The sequence below is a fragment of the Coccinella septempunctata genome, chromosome 6 (assembly GCF_907165205.1).
Source record: "Coccinella septempunctata chromosome 6, icCocSept1.1, whole genome shotgun sequence".
NCBI lineage: Eukaryota > Metazoa > Arthropoda > Insecta > Coleoptera > Coccinellidae > Coccinella > Coccinella septempunctata.
In genome coordinates, this window is record NC_058194.1 from 32487749 (window position 1) to 32504851 (window position 17103).

Consider the following 17103-nt stretch of genomic DNA (forward strand, 5'->3'; position numbering starts at 1 on the left):
GTTGAATTTATAAATGTTACGCATTTGGTATAGAATAAAGGCTGAAAAGAAACATAAGCAATTCGTTAATACGTAGAGGAACTCAAATTCACATTGAATTTTCTTAAGAGGGTGCAAACAGGAGCAGTTCAAACCTTGATGTAATGTACGCAAATCAGCGCATCCACCATTAGTTACATCGATATCTTTTTCGAATTCATCCCAATGGCGATACTCAGTTTCAAAATTTTCTTATTGAATTAACTGCAGGTGTATTTTTATCATCAAAAAGGAAAATAGTATCCAACTTGGAACACTGATTGAATACTGATTCTTGAAAAGAAGCGATTTCATACGATTCTATGATCACTAATTTCGTTGTTGTCGGACTGTGCAAATTTTCTTCGAGAAACTTCTCAACTGCATTTATTGTTGATTGAAAATCCCCGATTATCCAAGAATTGAAACTTCCAAAATCATTATTTCCTTTCATTTTCATGTAAGGAATGACTGCAAAGATATATCATCCTCCATTTCGTATTGAAAATATTGAAATATCATGAAATTACTAATGACAGTTTTTCATTCCGCATTTAAATATGGGGAGTTAGATTGGTCTTGGCAACGTCGTAAAAAAGAGAAAAAGCATAAACAAAATAGATACAATGGCCGCAACTACGGTTGTGGTACAGCTGCTGCCAGATGAAAATAATTGTCATGAACTGTGAACACCCTTTTAGCTTGTGATCTTTTATTTGTTAGTAAAGTTGATTTCAATATCTCGAGATGATATCGTCAATAATCTCCAGATTAGTCATGTGAGTGCCCTTTATTATTTCCCTTTATTCGCTTCGATTTGACATTTGAAACTGAAAGTTGAGTATTTTTGAATTTTTTGTTTACTTCCTTTGTGTGACAAAGGTTGTTGAAAATGAAATCGTTTGAGTCAATTACAACTCAATTACCCTCGCAATTACCTTAATTTACCTTGTTGTGATACAGTTTCGTTGAGTTAGGTTTTTTCCTGTTGATATTTTGATAAAACGAGAGTCTACATTTAACGACTGGATCAGAACAAAGCAAGAACCTTGAATTTCGAATTCAACGGTTTGTTATTTGGATTTATCGAGGAGCAATGTTTGAATTGAATATTCATCAGGAACAATTTTATTGTATCAGTTGCCATTGCAACTAGGACAATAATCATCCCCTCTTGAAAGGTCACAAGAAAATGCAGTGAAATGATGATTTTTTTTCTATTCCATGATAATATAGGATGAAAATTCGAAATTGAATAAACATTTGTTGCTTGGCCATAAAAACCATTCCATCAACAATTCTATTTGAAAGATTCATTGTGAAACCCTGGCAATTTTTTTTTTGTACCAAATGTTTTTTTTCGTTACTGTACAATTCTGGGCCTCCTTGTGTATTGCTTCATGACTCATTCATTCTACTTTGATGGTCGATTTTCTATATTTGGAAGTAACAAGCAATCGAGTTTTGTCCATTGAAAGTGGAAGATCAAGAATAATAACTGAATTAATTTTCAGTAGGCTCGAAATCAATGAGTAGAACCTTCTGAATTCGTTCAATACCGAGACCAATACCTACCCTTCATGGTCGGTTTGTTCTTGCTGTATCTCTTAGTATATATTTTTTTTTTTTTTACATTTTACATTTATCTTTTTTTTTTCGATACATTGAAGGTTAATAATTAGATTTATCGTTTAACAGGACAGTCCGTTTCATGATGAAAACGATGTATGAAAAGAATAAGACACGAATAGAAACACTTAATAGTTTATTTTAATCAACCGTCTACATTTCAATCGAGACGTGGAAATAACTTTCATGTTTTTAACTTCCTCCTCCTTTTAGTCCTATCAGTATGCCGAAGACGATGGGTATTGCTGCTATTTCCGCCTCTTCCTCATGCTCTTCGTCCTGCTCCTATATATAGATCACAAGACGATGACCGTTCCAATAAAAAGTAACTCTTATTTCCTGCCTATCTGGATGGGACATGTCTTTTATACGCGGTAGAAAATGCGGAAAAGCGTTTAAACTCGTCAATTTGGCGTTCTCTAATGAACCCAGGACCGATCCAGAAATAATGGGAGGAGTTGCGGCCAGTAGTTGTTTATTAATAGATGAAGTAGTAGGTGCTTTTGAAAGTGCCCGTGATCTTATATCTTAGCACTAAATGTCGGTGCAATTCCTTGGGATGATTGGTAAATTGCCGCCTACTGACTGGTGTGTATCGGCCACTGTCTCGATTAAAGGATATGCACTATTAGTATAGCACCTCAATATACAGAAACAGTGATGCTCTCACTATTAATATTGATTCTTCAGCTAAAATGGCAAATATCCAATGTTTTTTCTTCAAAAAATCCCTCACACAGATAAATCAGTTTACACGTGTCAGTGGTTCACAGAATTCCTTTAACTGTCACCTTTGACAACACTCTGAAAGGCTAAAAAAACATCTATGAACATAAAACCAAAGAGTAACGAGAGTTGTTACTCTTTGATAAAACATTGAGTTCAATGTTCGGATATGTCTACCGAATTCTATGATTTTCTCCTGAGAAACGGAGCGAGAAATAGTAGTTTTTTTGTGTAATAAACCATTTTCATTCCGGAAAACCCTGGTTTGCAAGGGAATTATCTGCAATCTCTTCTTGCTGGTTGTGAAAACATCTTACCTTTGGATTAAAAAAACCCAGAGGAATTTCCTACTATCTTCATTTTCAACCAACATTTCTATGTTGCGAATCACCTTAACGATCAGTGTAACATCTCATCTATGAAACATGATCATAGAACCAGAATGTTCATTGAAATCAAAATAAAACTTGAGTTGCAAAATGTTCAGCTCGATAAGTTATCTGTAATGAAAATTTCATGATCGAGCTGGGTACTGACATAATTTTCTCTTTCTCAGATTATTATTTGGCACTTTATACCCTGCATACGCTTCCTATAAGGCTGTTAAAACGAAGAACGTAAAAGAATATGTAAGTGAATTTTTATTTGAACAAAGCGACGATAATATATTTTTTAACTTTTCTTCAGGTGAAATGGATGATGTATTGGATAGTGTTCGCACTATTCACCAGCGCAGAAACTTTCACAGACGTCTTTCTCAGCTGGTAAGTTTGATTGTTGATGCCGCCAAGTCATAATATTAAAAAAAAAAATTCTTCAAGGTTCCCTTTTTACTACGAGATCAAAATTGTTACTGTTATATGGCTTTTATCGCCGGCCACCAAAGGATCTAGTATTTTGTATAGGAAATTCGTACATCCGATGCTCAGTAGCAGAGAACAGGTATGTAGATTTCTCATTTACATTATTCGGTAAAAAAAAATCGACCAGATACGTCTCTATCGACCGTATTTAATTATTTTATCTTTACTGTCGACCCACCTAATACAGTTAGATATAAATTCAAATCGTAATTCTTTCACAGACGGACGGGCAATATGACATGAAATTTGGTAGAGTGTGACGGTTTAATGATAAACTTGAATAGGATTTATGTCATGCCTATTTTGGGCAATGCATGTATAATGGCAGAAAATCCTCTTCTTTCTATAACTGTATCATAATGAATTCTTTGTTTAATTTAGCTGTACTTGTCGGCAGTGGCGGCGATTGGGCGTAAGAAGTGGGGGGGCAATAAGGTGAAATCTTGAAAGAATGTTAGTTTTTAAAAAAAGTAGCTTCATATTCTCCAGAAAGTGAGGGGGCAACCGCCCCCCCTGGCCTCCCCTAATCGCCGCCAGTGCTTGTCGGTATATGCTAATTTCGCAAGAAGCGAGTGTCTGAGGTAAGGGGGGAAAAAATCAGCTGATTAAGGGTGTTGGAAAATGCCAAACGAAAGACGAATAAGAGAGAAAAGCTTAAGTAGAAATTTTTGACGTTTACTAAACGGAACTGGCAAAAGTGAGGTTAGCATATTATTTGTGTTCTGTGGTTAGCACCAATCACAGATCTTGGAACTACTATCTATGTTCCAAGTCACAGATAGGGGACATAGGGGTGGGTAGTGGCTTCAACTCATCGATAGCGAGGAGTAGTGCTTTTGGCTTTGGTTTTTATGACATTCATTTCATTATGATTTTTTGAGGCAAATCGGCCAGAAAAGGAAAAAGAAGAAATAAATACAAAAAATTCCTGATAGAAAATTTTGCTTTTGACGACATTTATCAACATTTTATTTTTGATCTTAACATGTTTTTTTCTGTTTTTACAGGAAATTGACGAGTATATCTCGAAAGCCAAAGAACAAAGTTACAAGCAAGTTTTGGATATAGGTCAGAAGGGTGTTACAGTTCTGATGCAAACAGCAATCAAGGTAAAAAAAATTCATCATTATCTCCTTTGTTTTTATTTCTTAATCACTTAATTATGTTTTGTTAATAAGTAATGTATCATATTAAAATTCATTGCTTCCGCACATCGCTATTGCATGCTGCCTTAACACATTAATATTGATTGAGATTAATTTGTTTTTTACTTCATATCAATTATTTTTTCTGACGTTTAAAGTTTGTCGTTCTAATTGAACTTTTCGACGATATTTCCAAATTTTCGAGAACGATTTTCTATCGCTCTGAATTGAATCAGGTTGGAACAGTGAATTTTACGATGATAAATTTCGATTCACGAATCTTGTAAAGCAACCAATTGCAGAACATCGATGTACTTACAAGTGCCGCTCTGAAACATACCGAACAGGCGGACGGCCCCACTCAGACCATATCAAATTTCGAATTCCCGAGGGAAAATATGTCGGGAGACGAGGAAATGGAGGTTGATATCAGACCGAAAGAGAAAAAGAAGGTTAAAAGAATACCGAGAAAAACCAATCGAAGGGCTAAAACCGAATCTGAAGAGAGTTAGGACTGATTAGAATATTTTGGTGCTGTGCGATTTTAAACGTCATGTTTTAATGATTTTGAATTTGTGTATTGTAATATCTGATTAAATTTTTTATCTTCTTTTTGTTTTTTTTTTTATTTTTTCACTAATAGTTTGTTTTTTGTAGGTTTTATTTGTTTGTACTTGATTTTGTTTGATTTTACACAGCTGGCTTGGCAAATTTCATCGCACTAACTTGATAAATCGAAGTGTTTGAGGGCCAATTTCTTTAATCGACCGCTTGAACTCGAAAATAACCGGAAGTTTAGACCGCTTTGTAAAATGTGCTACTTGAAAGTGACCCAAAAAAAAACTTGAAAGGTGTTGGTATCTCTTAATATACGAATCAACCCTCAATTTTCTTGCTCTACTCATTCCGCCGATTTTTAGAGTGGCGGAGGTCTGGTCAACCAGCTGCGCAAGAGTTACAGCCTCAGCGACTTGAACGACGAGACCGATCACAGTCAGGAGGAGACCGACGTGGTCCCTGCCCGCCTGATCAGAAGGAGGAGCCCCCATAGGTCCTCGATGTACTTCTCGGAGATAGACGTGAGGTCTCAACAGGTGGCTCACGTACAATCCATCGACGATCTCAGCTCCGGCTACTCGAGCGGCGAGGCCCTGAGCATGGCTCAGTCCGTGAAGATACAGGGTAGGCCAGGTATATCTTCTACGGGGGGCTCGTTGGCCAGGTCCAAGTCCAGCAGGGTCACTAGGTCGACCACGATCTCCAAAAAGGCCTCTGACGGCGAAGTAAGTTTCAGAATTGGAGTTTATCCCCATCACAATAGTTTTTAGGTTGTTTTGTTACACTTTGGTTGTCTGTAACGATATAGATTGATATAAATACTGAATGTTGTTGGTTATCGCTGATTTAAGTTTCGCATTTTTCGTTCCTTCGTCAGATAAACGCGTCAAGGGTACAAATAAGTGACAGGTGACAGAATAGGTTAGGTTGAACGTCAGCTGTCAGATCTACACTTATTTGTGAACGCGCAAACGATCTCATTGCTTTTTAATTTTTGAAGGTGAGTGACGATGACAGCGAGGTCTACGACACAAATGTCGTATTCCCCAACGGCCAGATAAATAAAACGAAAAAGATCCAAAACGAGTCATCAAGTGAGAACGAGTTCTACGAATCCTCGGATAAGTTGCATGACTTTCTTGATGTAGACATTCGAAATAATTCCTGTCCGGACGTTTTAACAGCATGCGAGAATGTCAAAGTTAACGATTTGGGAAGAGACGTAGAAATTTCTAAAAGCACCGACGAAAAGAAGGTGGACGTTGAAAATTCGGATAAAATCGCGGGTAGAGGGGGGAAATACAACAAAAAGGCTGCGCCTAAGCCGCCTTCACAATGTAACTATGCAGATAATTCCGATGGTACTATCAAAGGTACCCTGATATTAAAACCAGGAATAATCAGAGCTACCACTCCAGGCGTGGCCAATACATGTAAGGAAATATTTTTGCAATCCCCCAAGTTTAGACGGAGGAACAAACAGTACTTCACCTCCCCTAAACTAGCTTTCGATGCTTGTTCTAAGATGAACGTAACGACAGAAACGCCTTTGAGAAACGCCGACAACAAGATGAAACTGCTCTCCCCTTGCCCCACATCTCCTGATAGAAAACTGCCCCTAAAATGTAGAAGTGAGATTGATTTGAATAGTCCTAATCTAAAAGCCATTCCTCGTAAGGATTCAAAGATGGCATCGACGAGAAGGTTGTGTGTGAATCTTCTGAGATCCAAAAGTTTCCACTTGGCCGGCGATAAATAGGCGAAGGCTTTTAGATAGTTCGTATTCGAATAAATAGGCAGAGAATCCTCAAGTAATCATTTTTTTCTTAGTTTGTTGCTTCAGTAACGTATTCTGTGTTGGTTGAACTAATTATTACAATTCTGACTGATTGACGCAGTCACACTGATGAAGATCGTTGGCCTAAGTCGTAAATTAACTGCAAGAAATGTATTATTTTGACCTAAAGCATATTGCATATGTGTTTTATAACTGCGCAGACTTCCTTAATCCAGTTTAGCCTTGTATCGAAACTTACCTGTTGTCTTTCTTGTTTTTCTGGTTTGTTTCTAATGAAGTGTTGCGAAATTTCATCGTTGCCATTCATTTAATTTTTTTGGAATTCTTATAGGAGGTTATAAGTGCCACACTACCAAGGGTTAAGAAGACAACCAAGAAGAAAACTATATAAGAATCAGATGGAGTCTTTAGAATATATTATTTATTATTGCTTTCGTTAGTTATTTAAAGTAATTTGCAGCTCGTACATATCTTTTAGAGTTTCTACTAACTATTGTGTATTTATATATTTTTTTCGCCATTGAGTATTAGAAAAATTTGTTTTAATACTCGAAGGCTTCATTGTTTTATCTTGTGGAATTGATGGATCAACTGATGATATCTTTTTTATATTTATATTATTCGACTTTTTTTATTGAATATAACGAAAGTCATCAGTCCTATGCATGATCTCTGAAGTGAACTAGTTGAGCGAAAAAATTAACTTGAATACTTACCTTTGTTGAGCTTCGTTGATCTATTAATAAAACCAGAAAAGGGTGTGAAAAAGTTACCTTTTCAGAACTAACTGGAGCTTGAGCTTTCCTATAGAGAAAACCTATTCTAGGTATGTGATTATGTGAAATTTATTAAACGTTTCAAGTGTATATTATAAGTATGTTACAATATGGAATGTTTATACAATCGAGAAATGCTTATAAGTATTTCGGTGTTTCTCTAGTCAGCACAGTAACTTATTTCTCAGTTTTTTCCTTCTACATGAATATTATGTGGAATACATCACCATTTGAAATGATTTTAATCATTCAAGACATTGAATTCTCACAGCTTTGATTTTATATTAATACTTACCCTTCATTTAATTCTTCATTTCAACAAATATAATTTTTTGGATGCTTGACAATTTAAATATACCTGGCTATCACAAAATTTCATTCTATATCAAGTACTGTTTAATGTTCGTACTCTACTGTTTTTTTTTTATGACAAGTATTCAGTGTTCTTGATTGTGCTGTGGGAAAGTTGTTATCAATTTTCCTATTCCCGTTAATCAAACTTCCTTTCTTGATAATGATAATTTTCCTTGAGTCGTCCGATTTCAATGTTCACTAAATTATTAGCGAACTTTTGAGGGGAATAGAATTGAACAATCGATAAAATTTTGTGTTTTGAAATGTTTATTAGATTTTTTCTCATTTTTTTAGAATGGATTGTTGGATGAAGTTGTCATCCTCGTTTTAAATGGAATTGATGAAAAGTACTGATTGTTTGAATGTGACTGTATTAGGTGTTGAAAAGCTCAAATATTAAGCCAATCCGAGTAGATTTTCTCGAGTCTGATTTGATTTGTAATTTCATTTGTATCTCGAAAAAAATTCATTTGTGTTTGAATTTTGATCCTTGATTAGTTACTCGAATATTTTGTATTTTTTCTAGTCTTTTAGCTCTAATTTGATATAAAATATATCTTTTATGAAATCTGCTATTATTACTTAATATCCTTAAAAAATTCCATATCGAATTAATTTTTATTTCCATATCCTCATCTGATAAAAAAAATCATATAACTAAAACAACAATCATAATAAGGAAAATTACTAATACGCCAATCTTTTCCGAATTTTCCAATCCGCCATTTTATCCTCCATATCAATTTCTAACCTATATTTTCAAGAGACCATAAAGATTGAAATCTGTTAGGGAGCACAGAAAATTGCTGATGTAAAGAAAACATTGAACTCTATGGGAACTGGAATGGCATCGTAGGTAGCAAAATTCGTCGAAAATTGTGACCGAGAGAGAGGGAAGAAGTAGAGCAACCTTTCTCTCTCTAGCGTGTTTTTGTTTACACTATTATAACCTAAATTTAAATGTCATTTTCGTAGATAAATTTTAAATTACATTGTTTAATGTCTTTTTGTCAGTATTTTAGTAAAAATCATGGTGAAAAATTGTTTAGAAGCCATATACTTCCGATTTACATTCCTAAGAAACTCGAAAAATGTCTATATATCAAGTCAAGTTAGCTGTTGAACAGAATTTCTTGTGCTTTTTCAAAGCTTAAATATAGTTTTTGGTGAGTGTTTTTTGAGTCTATGTGTTTCCCAGAGTGACAAAAGTGGTTTTTGCAGTAACAAAAAACATTTTGAATAAGAAGAATTTCATAACAACAATGGTCCAGTATTGTGTTGGAAACGGATGCCATAATGCAGGGGACATAAATATAATATAATATTTTTTCTGTGAAGTGTTGGTATCACATAAACCAGTCCATCCTGAACAGTTTTACAGAAGTGAGAATCCACAAAAGGAGAGAAGCAGTAAATAATTAGGAATTATGCCTTATGTTTTTCATTTTTTTAGGTTCCCTCTCTGAAAACCTTTTACTTTACAACTTTGGACCAAAGCTACAGGAAGGAAAAATTGGTATCCGCAGAAATACATTTGCAGAAAAAAATTTGCAGTCCCCCACAGGAAACATTTCTTGGCAGTTTGTCAAGGAATTAGAAAAAGTTCAAATGGAGGAAGGTCTAAGGTTGGCTAATTCCCTCTCATCTCAGCATATCAATTATAAAAAAAGAATTATGAATGTCAGATTAGCTACTCAAACAATGAGTAATGGGGTAGCAGATGCTATGGAATTTCTTGATAACAAATGTAAGAACTTACAATTCGAAGATAGTGCCGCTACCGTTGAATTCATTAGAAAAATTGATAGTGTTTGACATTCTTAATTCTAGAAATCTGTTCCAGAGAGGGTTTAAAGCTTCAATTAGATCTTCTTCCCTGAGGTATGTTGAGGAAATTTTCAGTGAAACTATAGAATATTTAGAATCATTGGAAATTGATGATACCAACATTCTTTTTCACTATCGAAAGACATTCGCTTTAGGATTTATTTCGACCATGAAGAGTGCACTAGGGCTAGTGTAGAATGTTCCATCGATAAAAATTAATGAATGATGAACTTCATGGGGATCCTCTACTATTCGTCAGAAAATGACTAAATTAATTTTATTCAATAATTGTTAAGCAAATGTAACATTTTTGTCCCAATTATGTTGAATATAAATATTTCAGCAATTTTGTTCTTTACTTTTTGATATGATTCCTTTTATATATTGAACTATTTGGAATATTTAAAATCTCTCGCACTGACACCAGAGACAACTCTGTCTTTGCTGAGACTGCTTTTCATATGATTCCAAAGCTTTATCCGAGGCTTTTCAGAAGATCATTTCCTATATTCTTGACTCAAGATTATAATTAATATTAATATTCAAATTACTCTAAAGCTTCTATTTTATTAATTCATCAAGGCTGCAAGGGTGATTATTGAAAATTTCGTTCCCGAAATTCAGGAAATTATGATTAACATCATAAATCACTAAAAAAAGTGCAAAATTTTTAGAAATTTCGATTAGAATGACAAACAAATGATTAATTATTTTTAGTACGAACCGACTCGTTGAAAGATTTGAACAATTTGGGAAATAGAGAAAGAAGTGAATTTTTCCAATCAGTATCAAACCTTCAAATATTTTCAGTTCGAATAGTTCATTCTTTCATTCCCGCAGATTGAAATGTTTACGTTGCTAATAGCAACGGCGTGCGAGAGAGAAAGGTTGCTCTACTTCTTCCCTTTCACTCTTCCTCATTTTGCCTGTATCGCGATGCCATTCCAGTTCCCATAGAGTTCAATGAAAGAAAATTAACCCCGTAGATAGAGGAATCCTCTATCTACGATTAACCCTAAAACTTATTTGTTCTGTGAATTAACCTTGTTTACTTTTGAGAAAATACTTCTAAATATTTACGAAATTAATACAGAAAATTTTAATATGTAGGAATTCGTATGATCAAGAATGGATATCAAGCTTGGTTTGATGGTTGTTGGTGTAGCGTACTGCATGATATACTTTTTCGATTCCTTCTTCAAAGTATAAAATTCCGCATATTTCAGTGCTGTATCATTGATGTTAATATTTTCAGAGTTGCGCCCATTATCCATATATAAAATTCCTAGAAGGCACAGGACTAAAAATAGGGTTTTTCAATCTGCAGTGGTCTACAACTGCATTCAATCGAGCTCTTTTACGATTGGGAAATGTCAGATCCAACACAAAGTTCTTGAATGTGTGGTTTTCTCTAGGATTGATAGCTAGTCTAATACTTCTACCTATTGCAATCGTTCTATTAATTTATAGCTTATTACAACACTTTATATCGCCTCATGAAAGCAATTTGATAACACCTGTTATACCTGGAATAAACTTGCCAGCCTCAGAAATTTTTTTCTACAGTGCAACACTGATAATTTGCAGTGTCTTACATGAGTTTGGACACGCCTTAGCAGCTGTGAAAGAAGATGTGCAAATACTCAACCTGGGAGTTAATGTCTTTTTCATTCTTCCAGTGGCATACGTTAATTTGAACTCTGAAAACTTGAGGTCTATTGATCCATGGAAAAGATTGAAAGTTTTAACTGCCGGCATATGGCATAACTTATTACTGTCTTTTGTCTGCTATTTACTCTACCTGTCTTTGCCATCAATTCTGAGTGTTGCATTCAACAGTGGAAAGGGTGTTGCTATTTATGATGCTTCAAGGATGTCCCCTTTGATAGGTAAGTACGCATGTTTGAATTTATTTTCTTGAAGAATCCATGTATAATTATCAGTATCTTTCATTCTTCAAGGTGATAAAGGTCTCGATTTTGGTGATAGGATTACAGAAATCAATGGTTGTGAGGTAAAAACTGAGGACTCTTGGGTAGATTGTCTACAGAATGTGAACAAAAGAAACGGAATGTGTTTCGATCCTGATACAGTTCGTGAACTTGATGAAACATCAATGTTAAGACATCTATCAAATGGTTTAGTGGAATGCTGTGAAGAAACTAAAAAGGGTAATGTTTGTTTCGAATTCATCGATAAGGATGGTAGTGTTCTAGAGTTGCCTTCACATGTATGTTTACCAGCTCGAACCATCATGAGTAAATCGAAATTTTATTGTTCCAAATTGGAGCATAATTGTCCAAAGGGATTACGATGTTTTGTACCGCAATTGAATGGTACACACCTCTTCAAAATCGGGGTTTTGAATAAACCTGTTGTTTTCTACATGGGTTTGACAGACGATTTTTTGAGAACGTTAAGAGTGTCACCCTATATACCTAAATTTTATTTCAAAACCCCAGTTTTCGCTGAAACGGTACGTAAAATGTTGGAATATATCACAATCATATCGTTGGGTTTGGCGATTATCAATATTGTCCCTTGCTTTTACATGGACGGTCAACATATTATTAACACTCTTATGTACATATCATTATCTGGAAATTTCGATGGGGACCGATTAGTACTGATTTCATCTATGATATGTCTGATTTTCACAGCTTTATTGATAGTGCATTGCGTTTTAACAATGTTGCCTTTTATATTTTGAAAATATTCCTAGTTGAATGATGAACTTGATATTAAAGTATTACAAATCTTTTCATCTTGTCTTCATTTCCTATTTTTTGTTTGCCTTCATATTTTGATAACTTTTGACCCCTGCATTATGAATCATGTGCTATATTTTTCCATTGATAAGACTGTTCAAATATGAAAGAATTCTCTACTTCTACATTCAGATTTCTGAAGACTCCATATTTTATTACTCTATATATGAAAAGTTTTTGAGAAAGAACCTTCTAAAAACTTTTTGAAATCCGAATTTTGAGAAGCCTTACCACAGATTCATACAAAGAGTTAGATTGTCTATGCAAAGAGTATTCTTTTATTTCTCTTTATGTTACTCTTTGGCTGAGCCTTGGCCATAGATTCATCTATGGCCGCCATGACAGACGGTGATAAGCAGAGACCCTTTCTCTATGGTGATTAGGTTGGCTCAGATTCTGTGAATCGCCAGAGTGCTTTGTTTATTTGAGCAAATTTGGGGTTTTAAAGGAGAAATACACACATAAAAACTTAAAGGATCTTCTCAATTATCATTAAAAATGTATATACACAGCCATTGAAGTAGGCAAACTCTAAAACAATTAAAAAAATATCAAAATTTTAAAAAATCACAATCCTAAACTAGAGGATAGCTCGCTTGGGTGGCAACACCGCAGTTGTTGTCCTTGTTACGGGCCATCTTGATGAAACCTTCATCTCCCCAGGAGGATCCCCATGAGTTCTTGATCAGCCAGTAGTCTTGTCCTTTATCGTCAGTTCCGTAACCAACGGCAAGTACACCATGGTCCAACTCTTCTGAGCTACACTCAGGCTCGTAGTAAACGCCACCGGCGTACAACTGGAAGCTTTCGTGGCTTGCATCGATGGCCACAGAGACAGGTCCAACGGTCGCGATGGCGGCCTTCAGCTGGTCTTCAGCTCCTGACTCGATATCTACGAAACCCTTGTCAGTGGCACCGACCTTCTTGGGGTTGTAGTGGCATTTCTCGTCTTCAGCCCTGTAGGGGTAGGCAGCTTCGGTGTCTATTCCCTTGTTTTCCTTGATGTAACGGAAGGCGTTGTCCATGAGACCGCCATTGCAGCCGTTGTTGCCGTATCTACCAGAACAGTCGATCAGGTTTTGCTCGCTGAGGGATACCAGCTTGCCGGTTTTGCGGAAATGTTGTCCCTCGAGGGCTCCGGTCTGGAAGAAAAGGATTTTCTAATTCCGCTCTGTGATCAGTGCCAACTTCACACCCCAACGGTCATAGACTACTTGTCATCTATGATCCTCGTAGCAAAGATTCTCTGTGCCACTTATCTATGATTGTCATAGACTACTTATCGTCTATGAACGTCATAGACGACTCTTAGCTGTCAGTAGATCATGAAATACATTGATTTTTGGGAAAAATTGATTGGAAAACTTACCGCGCTGAAACTCCAGCAGGATCCACAATGTCCCTGGTCCTTGACTGCGGTGACAGCACCTTGATCTCTCCAGTCTACGTTTTCTGGCAATTTGACGTTTGCAGGAGGGATGAACTTGATGGCTTGTTCTGATGTGTCGCCCAACAATAGGGTTTTTGAGCTGTTAAAGCCGTTCATGATGTGCACAAACTCGTGATGGAGGAGGTCGGCGTATTTGTTGATGCCTAGTTTGTAGGTGACCAATCCCAAGGCGTACAATTTGTTGTGTTTCGCCACTTTGTGCGCGTTGTCCATGAAGATCTTCATCCTGTATTTTTCTTCAGTTTGGCTCTCGTAGTTCTTCTGGTGGGTAACCTAAGAAAAATGATGATGCACATACTTTATACTGAAGCAACTTAAAAATCTCTAGCATCTATGCTTTAAGTTCCGTTCCCTCGAATAACAAATGCGATAAAATCCGTTAGAATCGAAAAAATAACTTGAAAGATGTCAAAACGACAACATTGGTAATTTTCAATCATGAATGCCCAGTCGAATGTTACGCCCTTGTCTTTGCCTTGGAACATAGATGTATGTCGAAAGCATAGTCGTATGACGTGAAGTTAGCCGAACCCCCTAAATTCTATGGTTTCTTTCCATTATGTGAAATTTCAAATATTGCCCATTTTCGTCAATTTTTCAAAATACTTCCGTTCATAGTTATTCAAAAAGTAAAACTCTGCATTAAATAACAAATATGAAGCCACTTTTTCAACTTTTCCTGATTTCGCCTATGTTGAAATAATAACAACATTTCAGGTAAGTAATGTCCATCAGAATAATATTGACGATAATATTTTGAACCTCAGTGGGTCATAAAATGAAAAATGTGGATATATATTGCCACACAATGTAATCATTATTACGTTCAAGGTCTAACGACATATTCCCATAGTATTAATATTGTTGAATAAAATAGATTTTCCAGTTAAAACCATTATGAGTGGTTTCATCGAAATTTTCCAGGAAAAAACCTGATTTAATATAAAAAAGATCTGAATCAATTGAATATTTTGTATTTTTCAATAAGGGATTCAATCCAGGTAAAATTCAAGGTTCAAAATTATACCCAAGTTAATATTCAGCAATTTTCATTGAATCAAAGCTCATTGATATTCGCAGACAATTCTTTATCGAATTTTATTTTTGGATGTACTCACCTTGAAGGAATCCCATTGCTCTTGCACTAGGTCAAAAAACGACACAGCGTGCGCGCAAACAACAAAGGCTGCCAAGCACAACAACCACTTCATATTGATATCTGAAAAAAAAAACGTAGTTACATATAAAATATATCGAAAATCCTTCTAGATTTTTTTTCATTTGATAAAACATTACCTTCAAGTTGAAAAAAATTGGACTATCGTTATAAACGTAAACAGTTTATGCTGTGTCTGAATCAAATTATGTTATGAAGGAGTAAATGTAGAAGACATGATAAATATTGTTTATTGTCTGTTCTCAGAAGCTGCTGATATGATTCAGCATAACTGAAAGAAAGGCTTGATATTCTATAACCCGCAGATAACAGCCGTGTGTATATCAAATGACACAAAAGAATACGTTAACTTCGCTTGAAATTTAATATCTGTATCATTCAACAAAAGAATTCATTCAAGGACATTTCAGGGGAAGTACCCATATTCATCGATGAAAATTAATATCTACGAAGACAAGGAGAAGTAATATTTCAACTATTTTCAAATAATCATAATTTTGCGTGGAAGTGAGTGCTCTCTGATGAAAAAACCTTATTTTTCTCAATTAATTACAAAGCCTTGCAACATTTCTGAATTTGAATAAAAAATTTATTTGCTCATTGTGTATAGTTAATAAATAAAAAGAATTTTTCAGCAGAAATATGTATCTTTAACATAACATGTGAATTTGAAAATTTCGAGAAACAAATACTATTTCAAGATCCAATAACTGTTGCGTCAGTATTCCGAATCCAAAGAAAACAATTCAGACAGTTACGAAATTCTAAATATTTACAAGAGTCGGTTGAAAACCTGTTTTAGACTACATCTAATTGACCTCCTAATAAAATATTTCCTGTAGAATATTTGACCTTCCTTCAAACAATGATGGAGGAAAATAATAACAAAGGACTTATTATTGTATGAAGCTACTCACCAGATTTTCTTGTCGATCGATACAGAACGCTGCAAAGATTATAACTGACCAACAATTCGGTGGACAATAGCAATTTATACGGAGCAAGACAGTGCTCTTATCAATAACAATAAAGATTAGGCCCTCGGTTCTCTTGGACCAATTCGGAAGGTGGTATAATGATGAGTGATGACTTGGCTATGGGAAATACAAACAAGCACTAGCGACAAGCTTGTCTTTGTTTGGATTCCGTTAGCTTATATTGCGCAGCACCATTTTTACCCTACCTGTTGAAAAATCCTACCCTAAAATTAATCAAAAGATGAGAGGAACAGTTCCAACCTGTTTTGGTATACACTATGTAGGGTATACCCTTCATATTATAAGCATTTTATTGTGTTTTCTTTCCGAAGAGATTGCCATTTCCTTGAAAATTTCACATTTCTGTACCCAAAGATTCTTTGTTTGTACCTTTCTCTTAGCGCATCCACCTTTTTTGAAAGAAAACGCATTTTCATGTGTGGTGTACCTCAGTTGAAATTTTTAAGATTTCTTGTATGTTGAGTGGATCAGTTTTCATATTCATTATCCAGCATTTTCGCTTTAAAGACATTTCTCAATTGATTCTGGAATCTAACGATGAAATGATCACCTATGAATAATACGTTGCGTTTGGAATTCAAATTTCATTGTATTTTTTCTTCAATTATTTCAAGAATTGAAAATATTCTATTTAATCATAACTAGGAAGAAAATATTCCGTATGACTGTTATGAATTTATTATCAATTTTAGTGGATTATTGTAAATTGACTCAACAAGATATTATTTCAACTTCGAAAATCGAATGTCAAGAGAGAAGTTCCAAAGTACATAAAATGTATAAGATCTTGTTGCTTTTTGGGGTCATGTATTCTATCCAGCTCCTTCTGTTTTCATATTTGTGAGTGGCTGTTTCTTTTGTTCAACCTTTGAGAAGATTCTTATTTTTATTTCAGAATAGTTCAATGTTGACAATTGAACCTTCGATTATTTTTGATTTTCGGTGGATGCGCTTAATCTCGTAATTCTTTATCGCAGGTTTTTCCATGATAAGTTCAAATTCCTGCAAATATTGAG

The 17103-nt window shown here is 35.1% G+C and overlaps 3 protein-coding genes across 7 annotated transcripts; 2 read left to right on the forward strand and 1 right to left on the reverse strand.

Annotated features, from left to right (window-relative positions):
* The first annotated feature begins 620 nt into the window (after positions 1-620).
* LOC123315212 (receptor expression-enhancing protein 1-like) lies at positions 621-8435 on the forward strand. 4 transcript variants are annotated; one of them, XM_044900818.1, is made up of 8 exons: positions 621-797; positions 2930-3002; positions 3061-3137; positions 3195-3315; positions 4244-4345; positions 5302-5664; positions 5940-6750; positions 7069-8435. In XM_044900818.1, exons 1-7 carry the CDS (start codon positions 766-768, stop codon positions 6696-6698), a joined length of 1527 nt encoding a protein of 508 aa, XP_044756753.1. In that variant the 5' UTR covers positions 621-765; the 3' UTR covers positions 6699-6750; positions 7069-8435. The 4 variants fall into 4 exon arrangements, with proteins under 4 accessions (XP_044756753.1, XP_044756754.1, XP_044756755.1 ...); XM_044900819.1 differs by having other exon boundaries at positions 622-797; positions 5940-6372; XM_044900820.1 differs by having other exon boundaries at positions 622-797; positions 5940-6033.
* Positions 8436-10720: 2285 nt separating this feature from the next.
* On the forward strand, positions 10721-12454 carry LOC123314737 (membrane-bound transcription factor site-2 protease). The gene is made up of 3 exons (XM_044900049.1): positions 10721-10897; positions 10950-11583; positions 11656-12454. Exons 1-3 carry the CDS (start codon positions 10823-10825, stop codon positions 12402-12404), a joined length of 1458 nt encoding a protein of 485 aa, XP_044755984.1. The 5' UTR covers positions 10721-10822; the 3' UTR covers positions 12405-12454.
* A 472-nt stretch (positions 12455-12926) lies between these two features.
* LOC123314740 (cathepsin L-like) lies at positions 12927-16186 on the reverse strand. 2 transcript variants are annotated; one of them, XM_044900051.1, is made up of 4 exons: positions 16007-16186; positions 15031-15131; positions 13832-14185; positions 12927-13604 (listed from the first exon to the last, which is right to left on the reverse strand). In XM_044900051.1, exons 2-4 carry the CDS (start codon positions 15121-15123, stop codon positions 13038-13040), a joined length of 1014 nt encoding a protein of 337 aa, XP_044755986.1. In that variant the 5' UTR covers positions 15124-15131; positions 16007-16186; the 3' UTR covers positions 12927-13037. The 2 variants fall into 2 exon arrangements, with proteins under 2 accessions (XP_044755986.1, XP_044755987.1); XM_044900052.1 differs by lacking the exon at positions 16007-16186 and adding an exon at positions 15209-15332.
* Between the last annotated feature and the right edge of the window lie 917 nt (positions 16187-17103).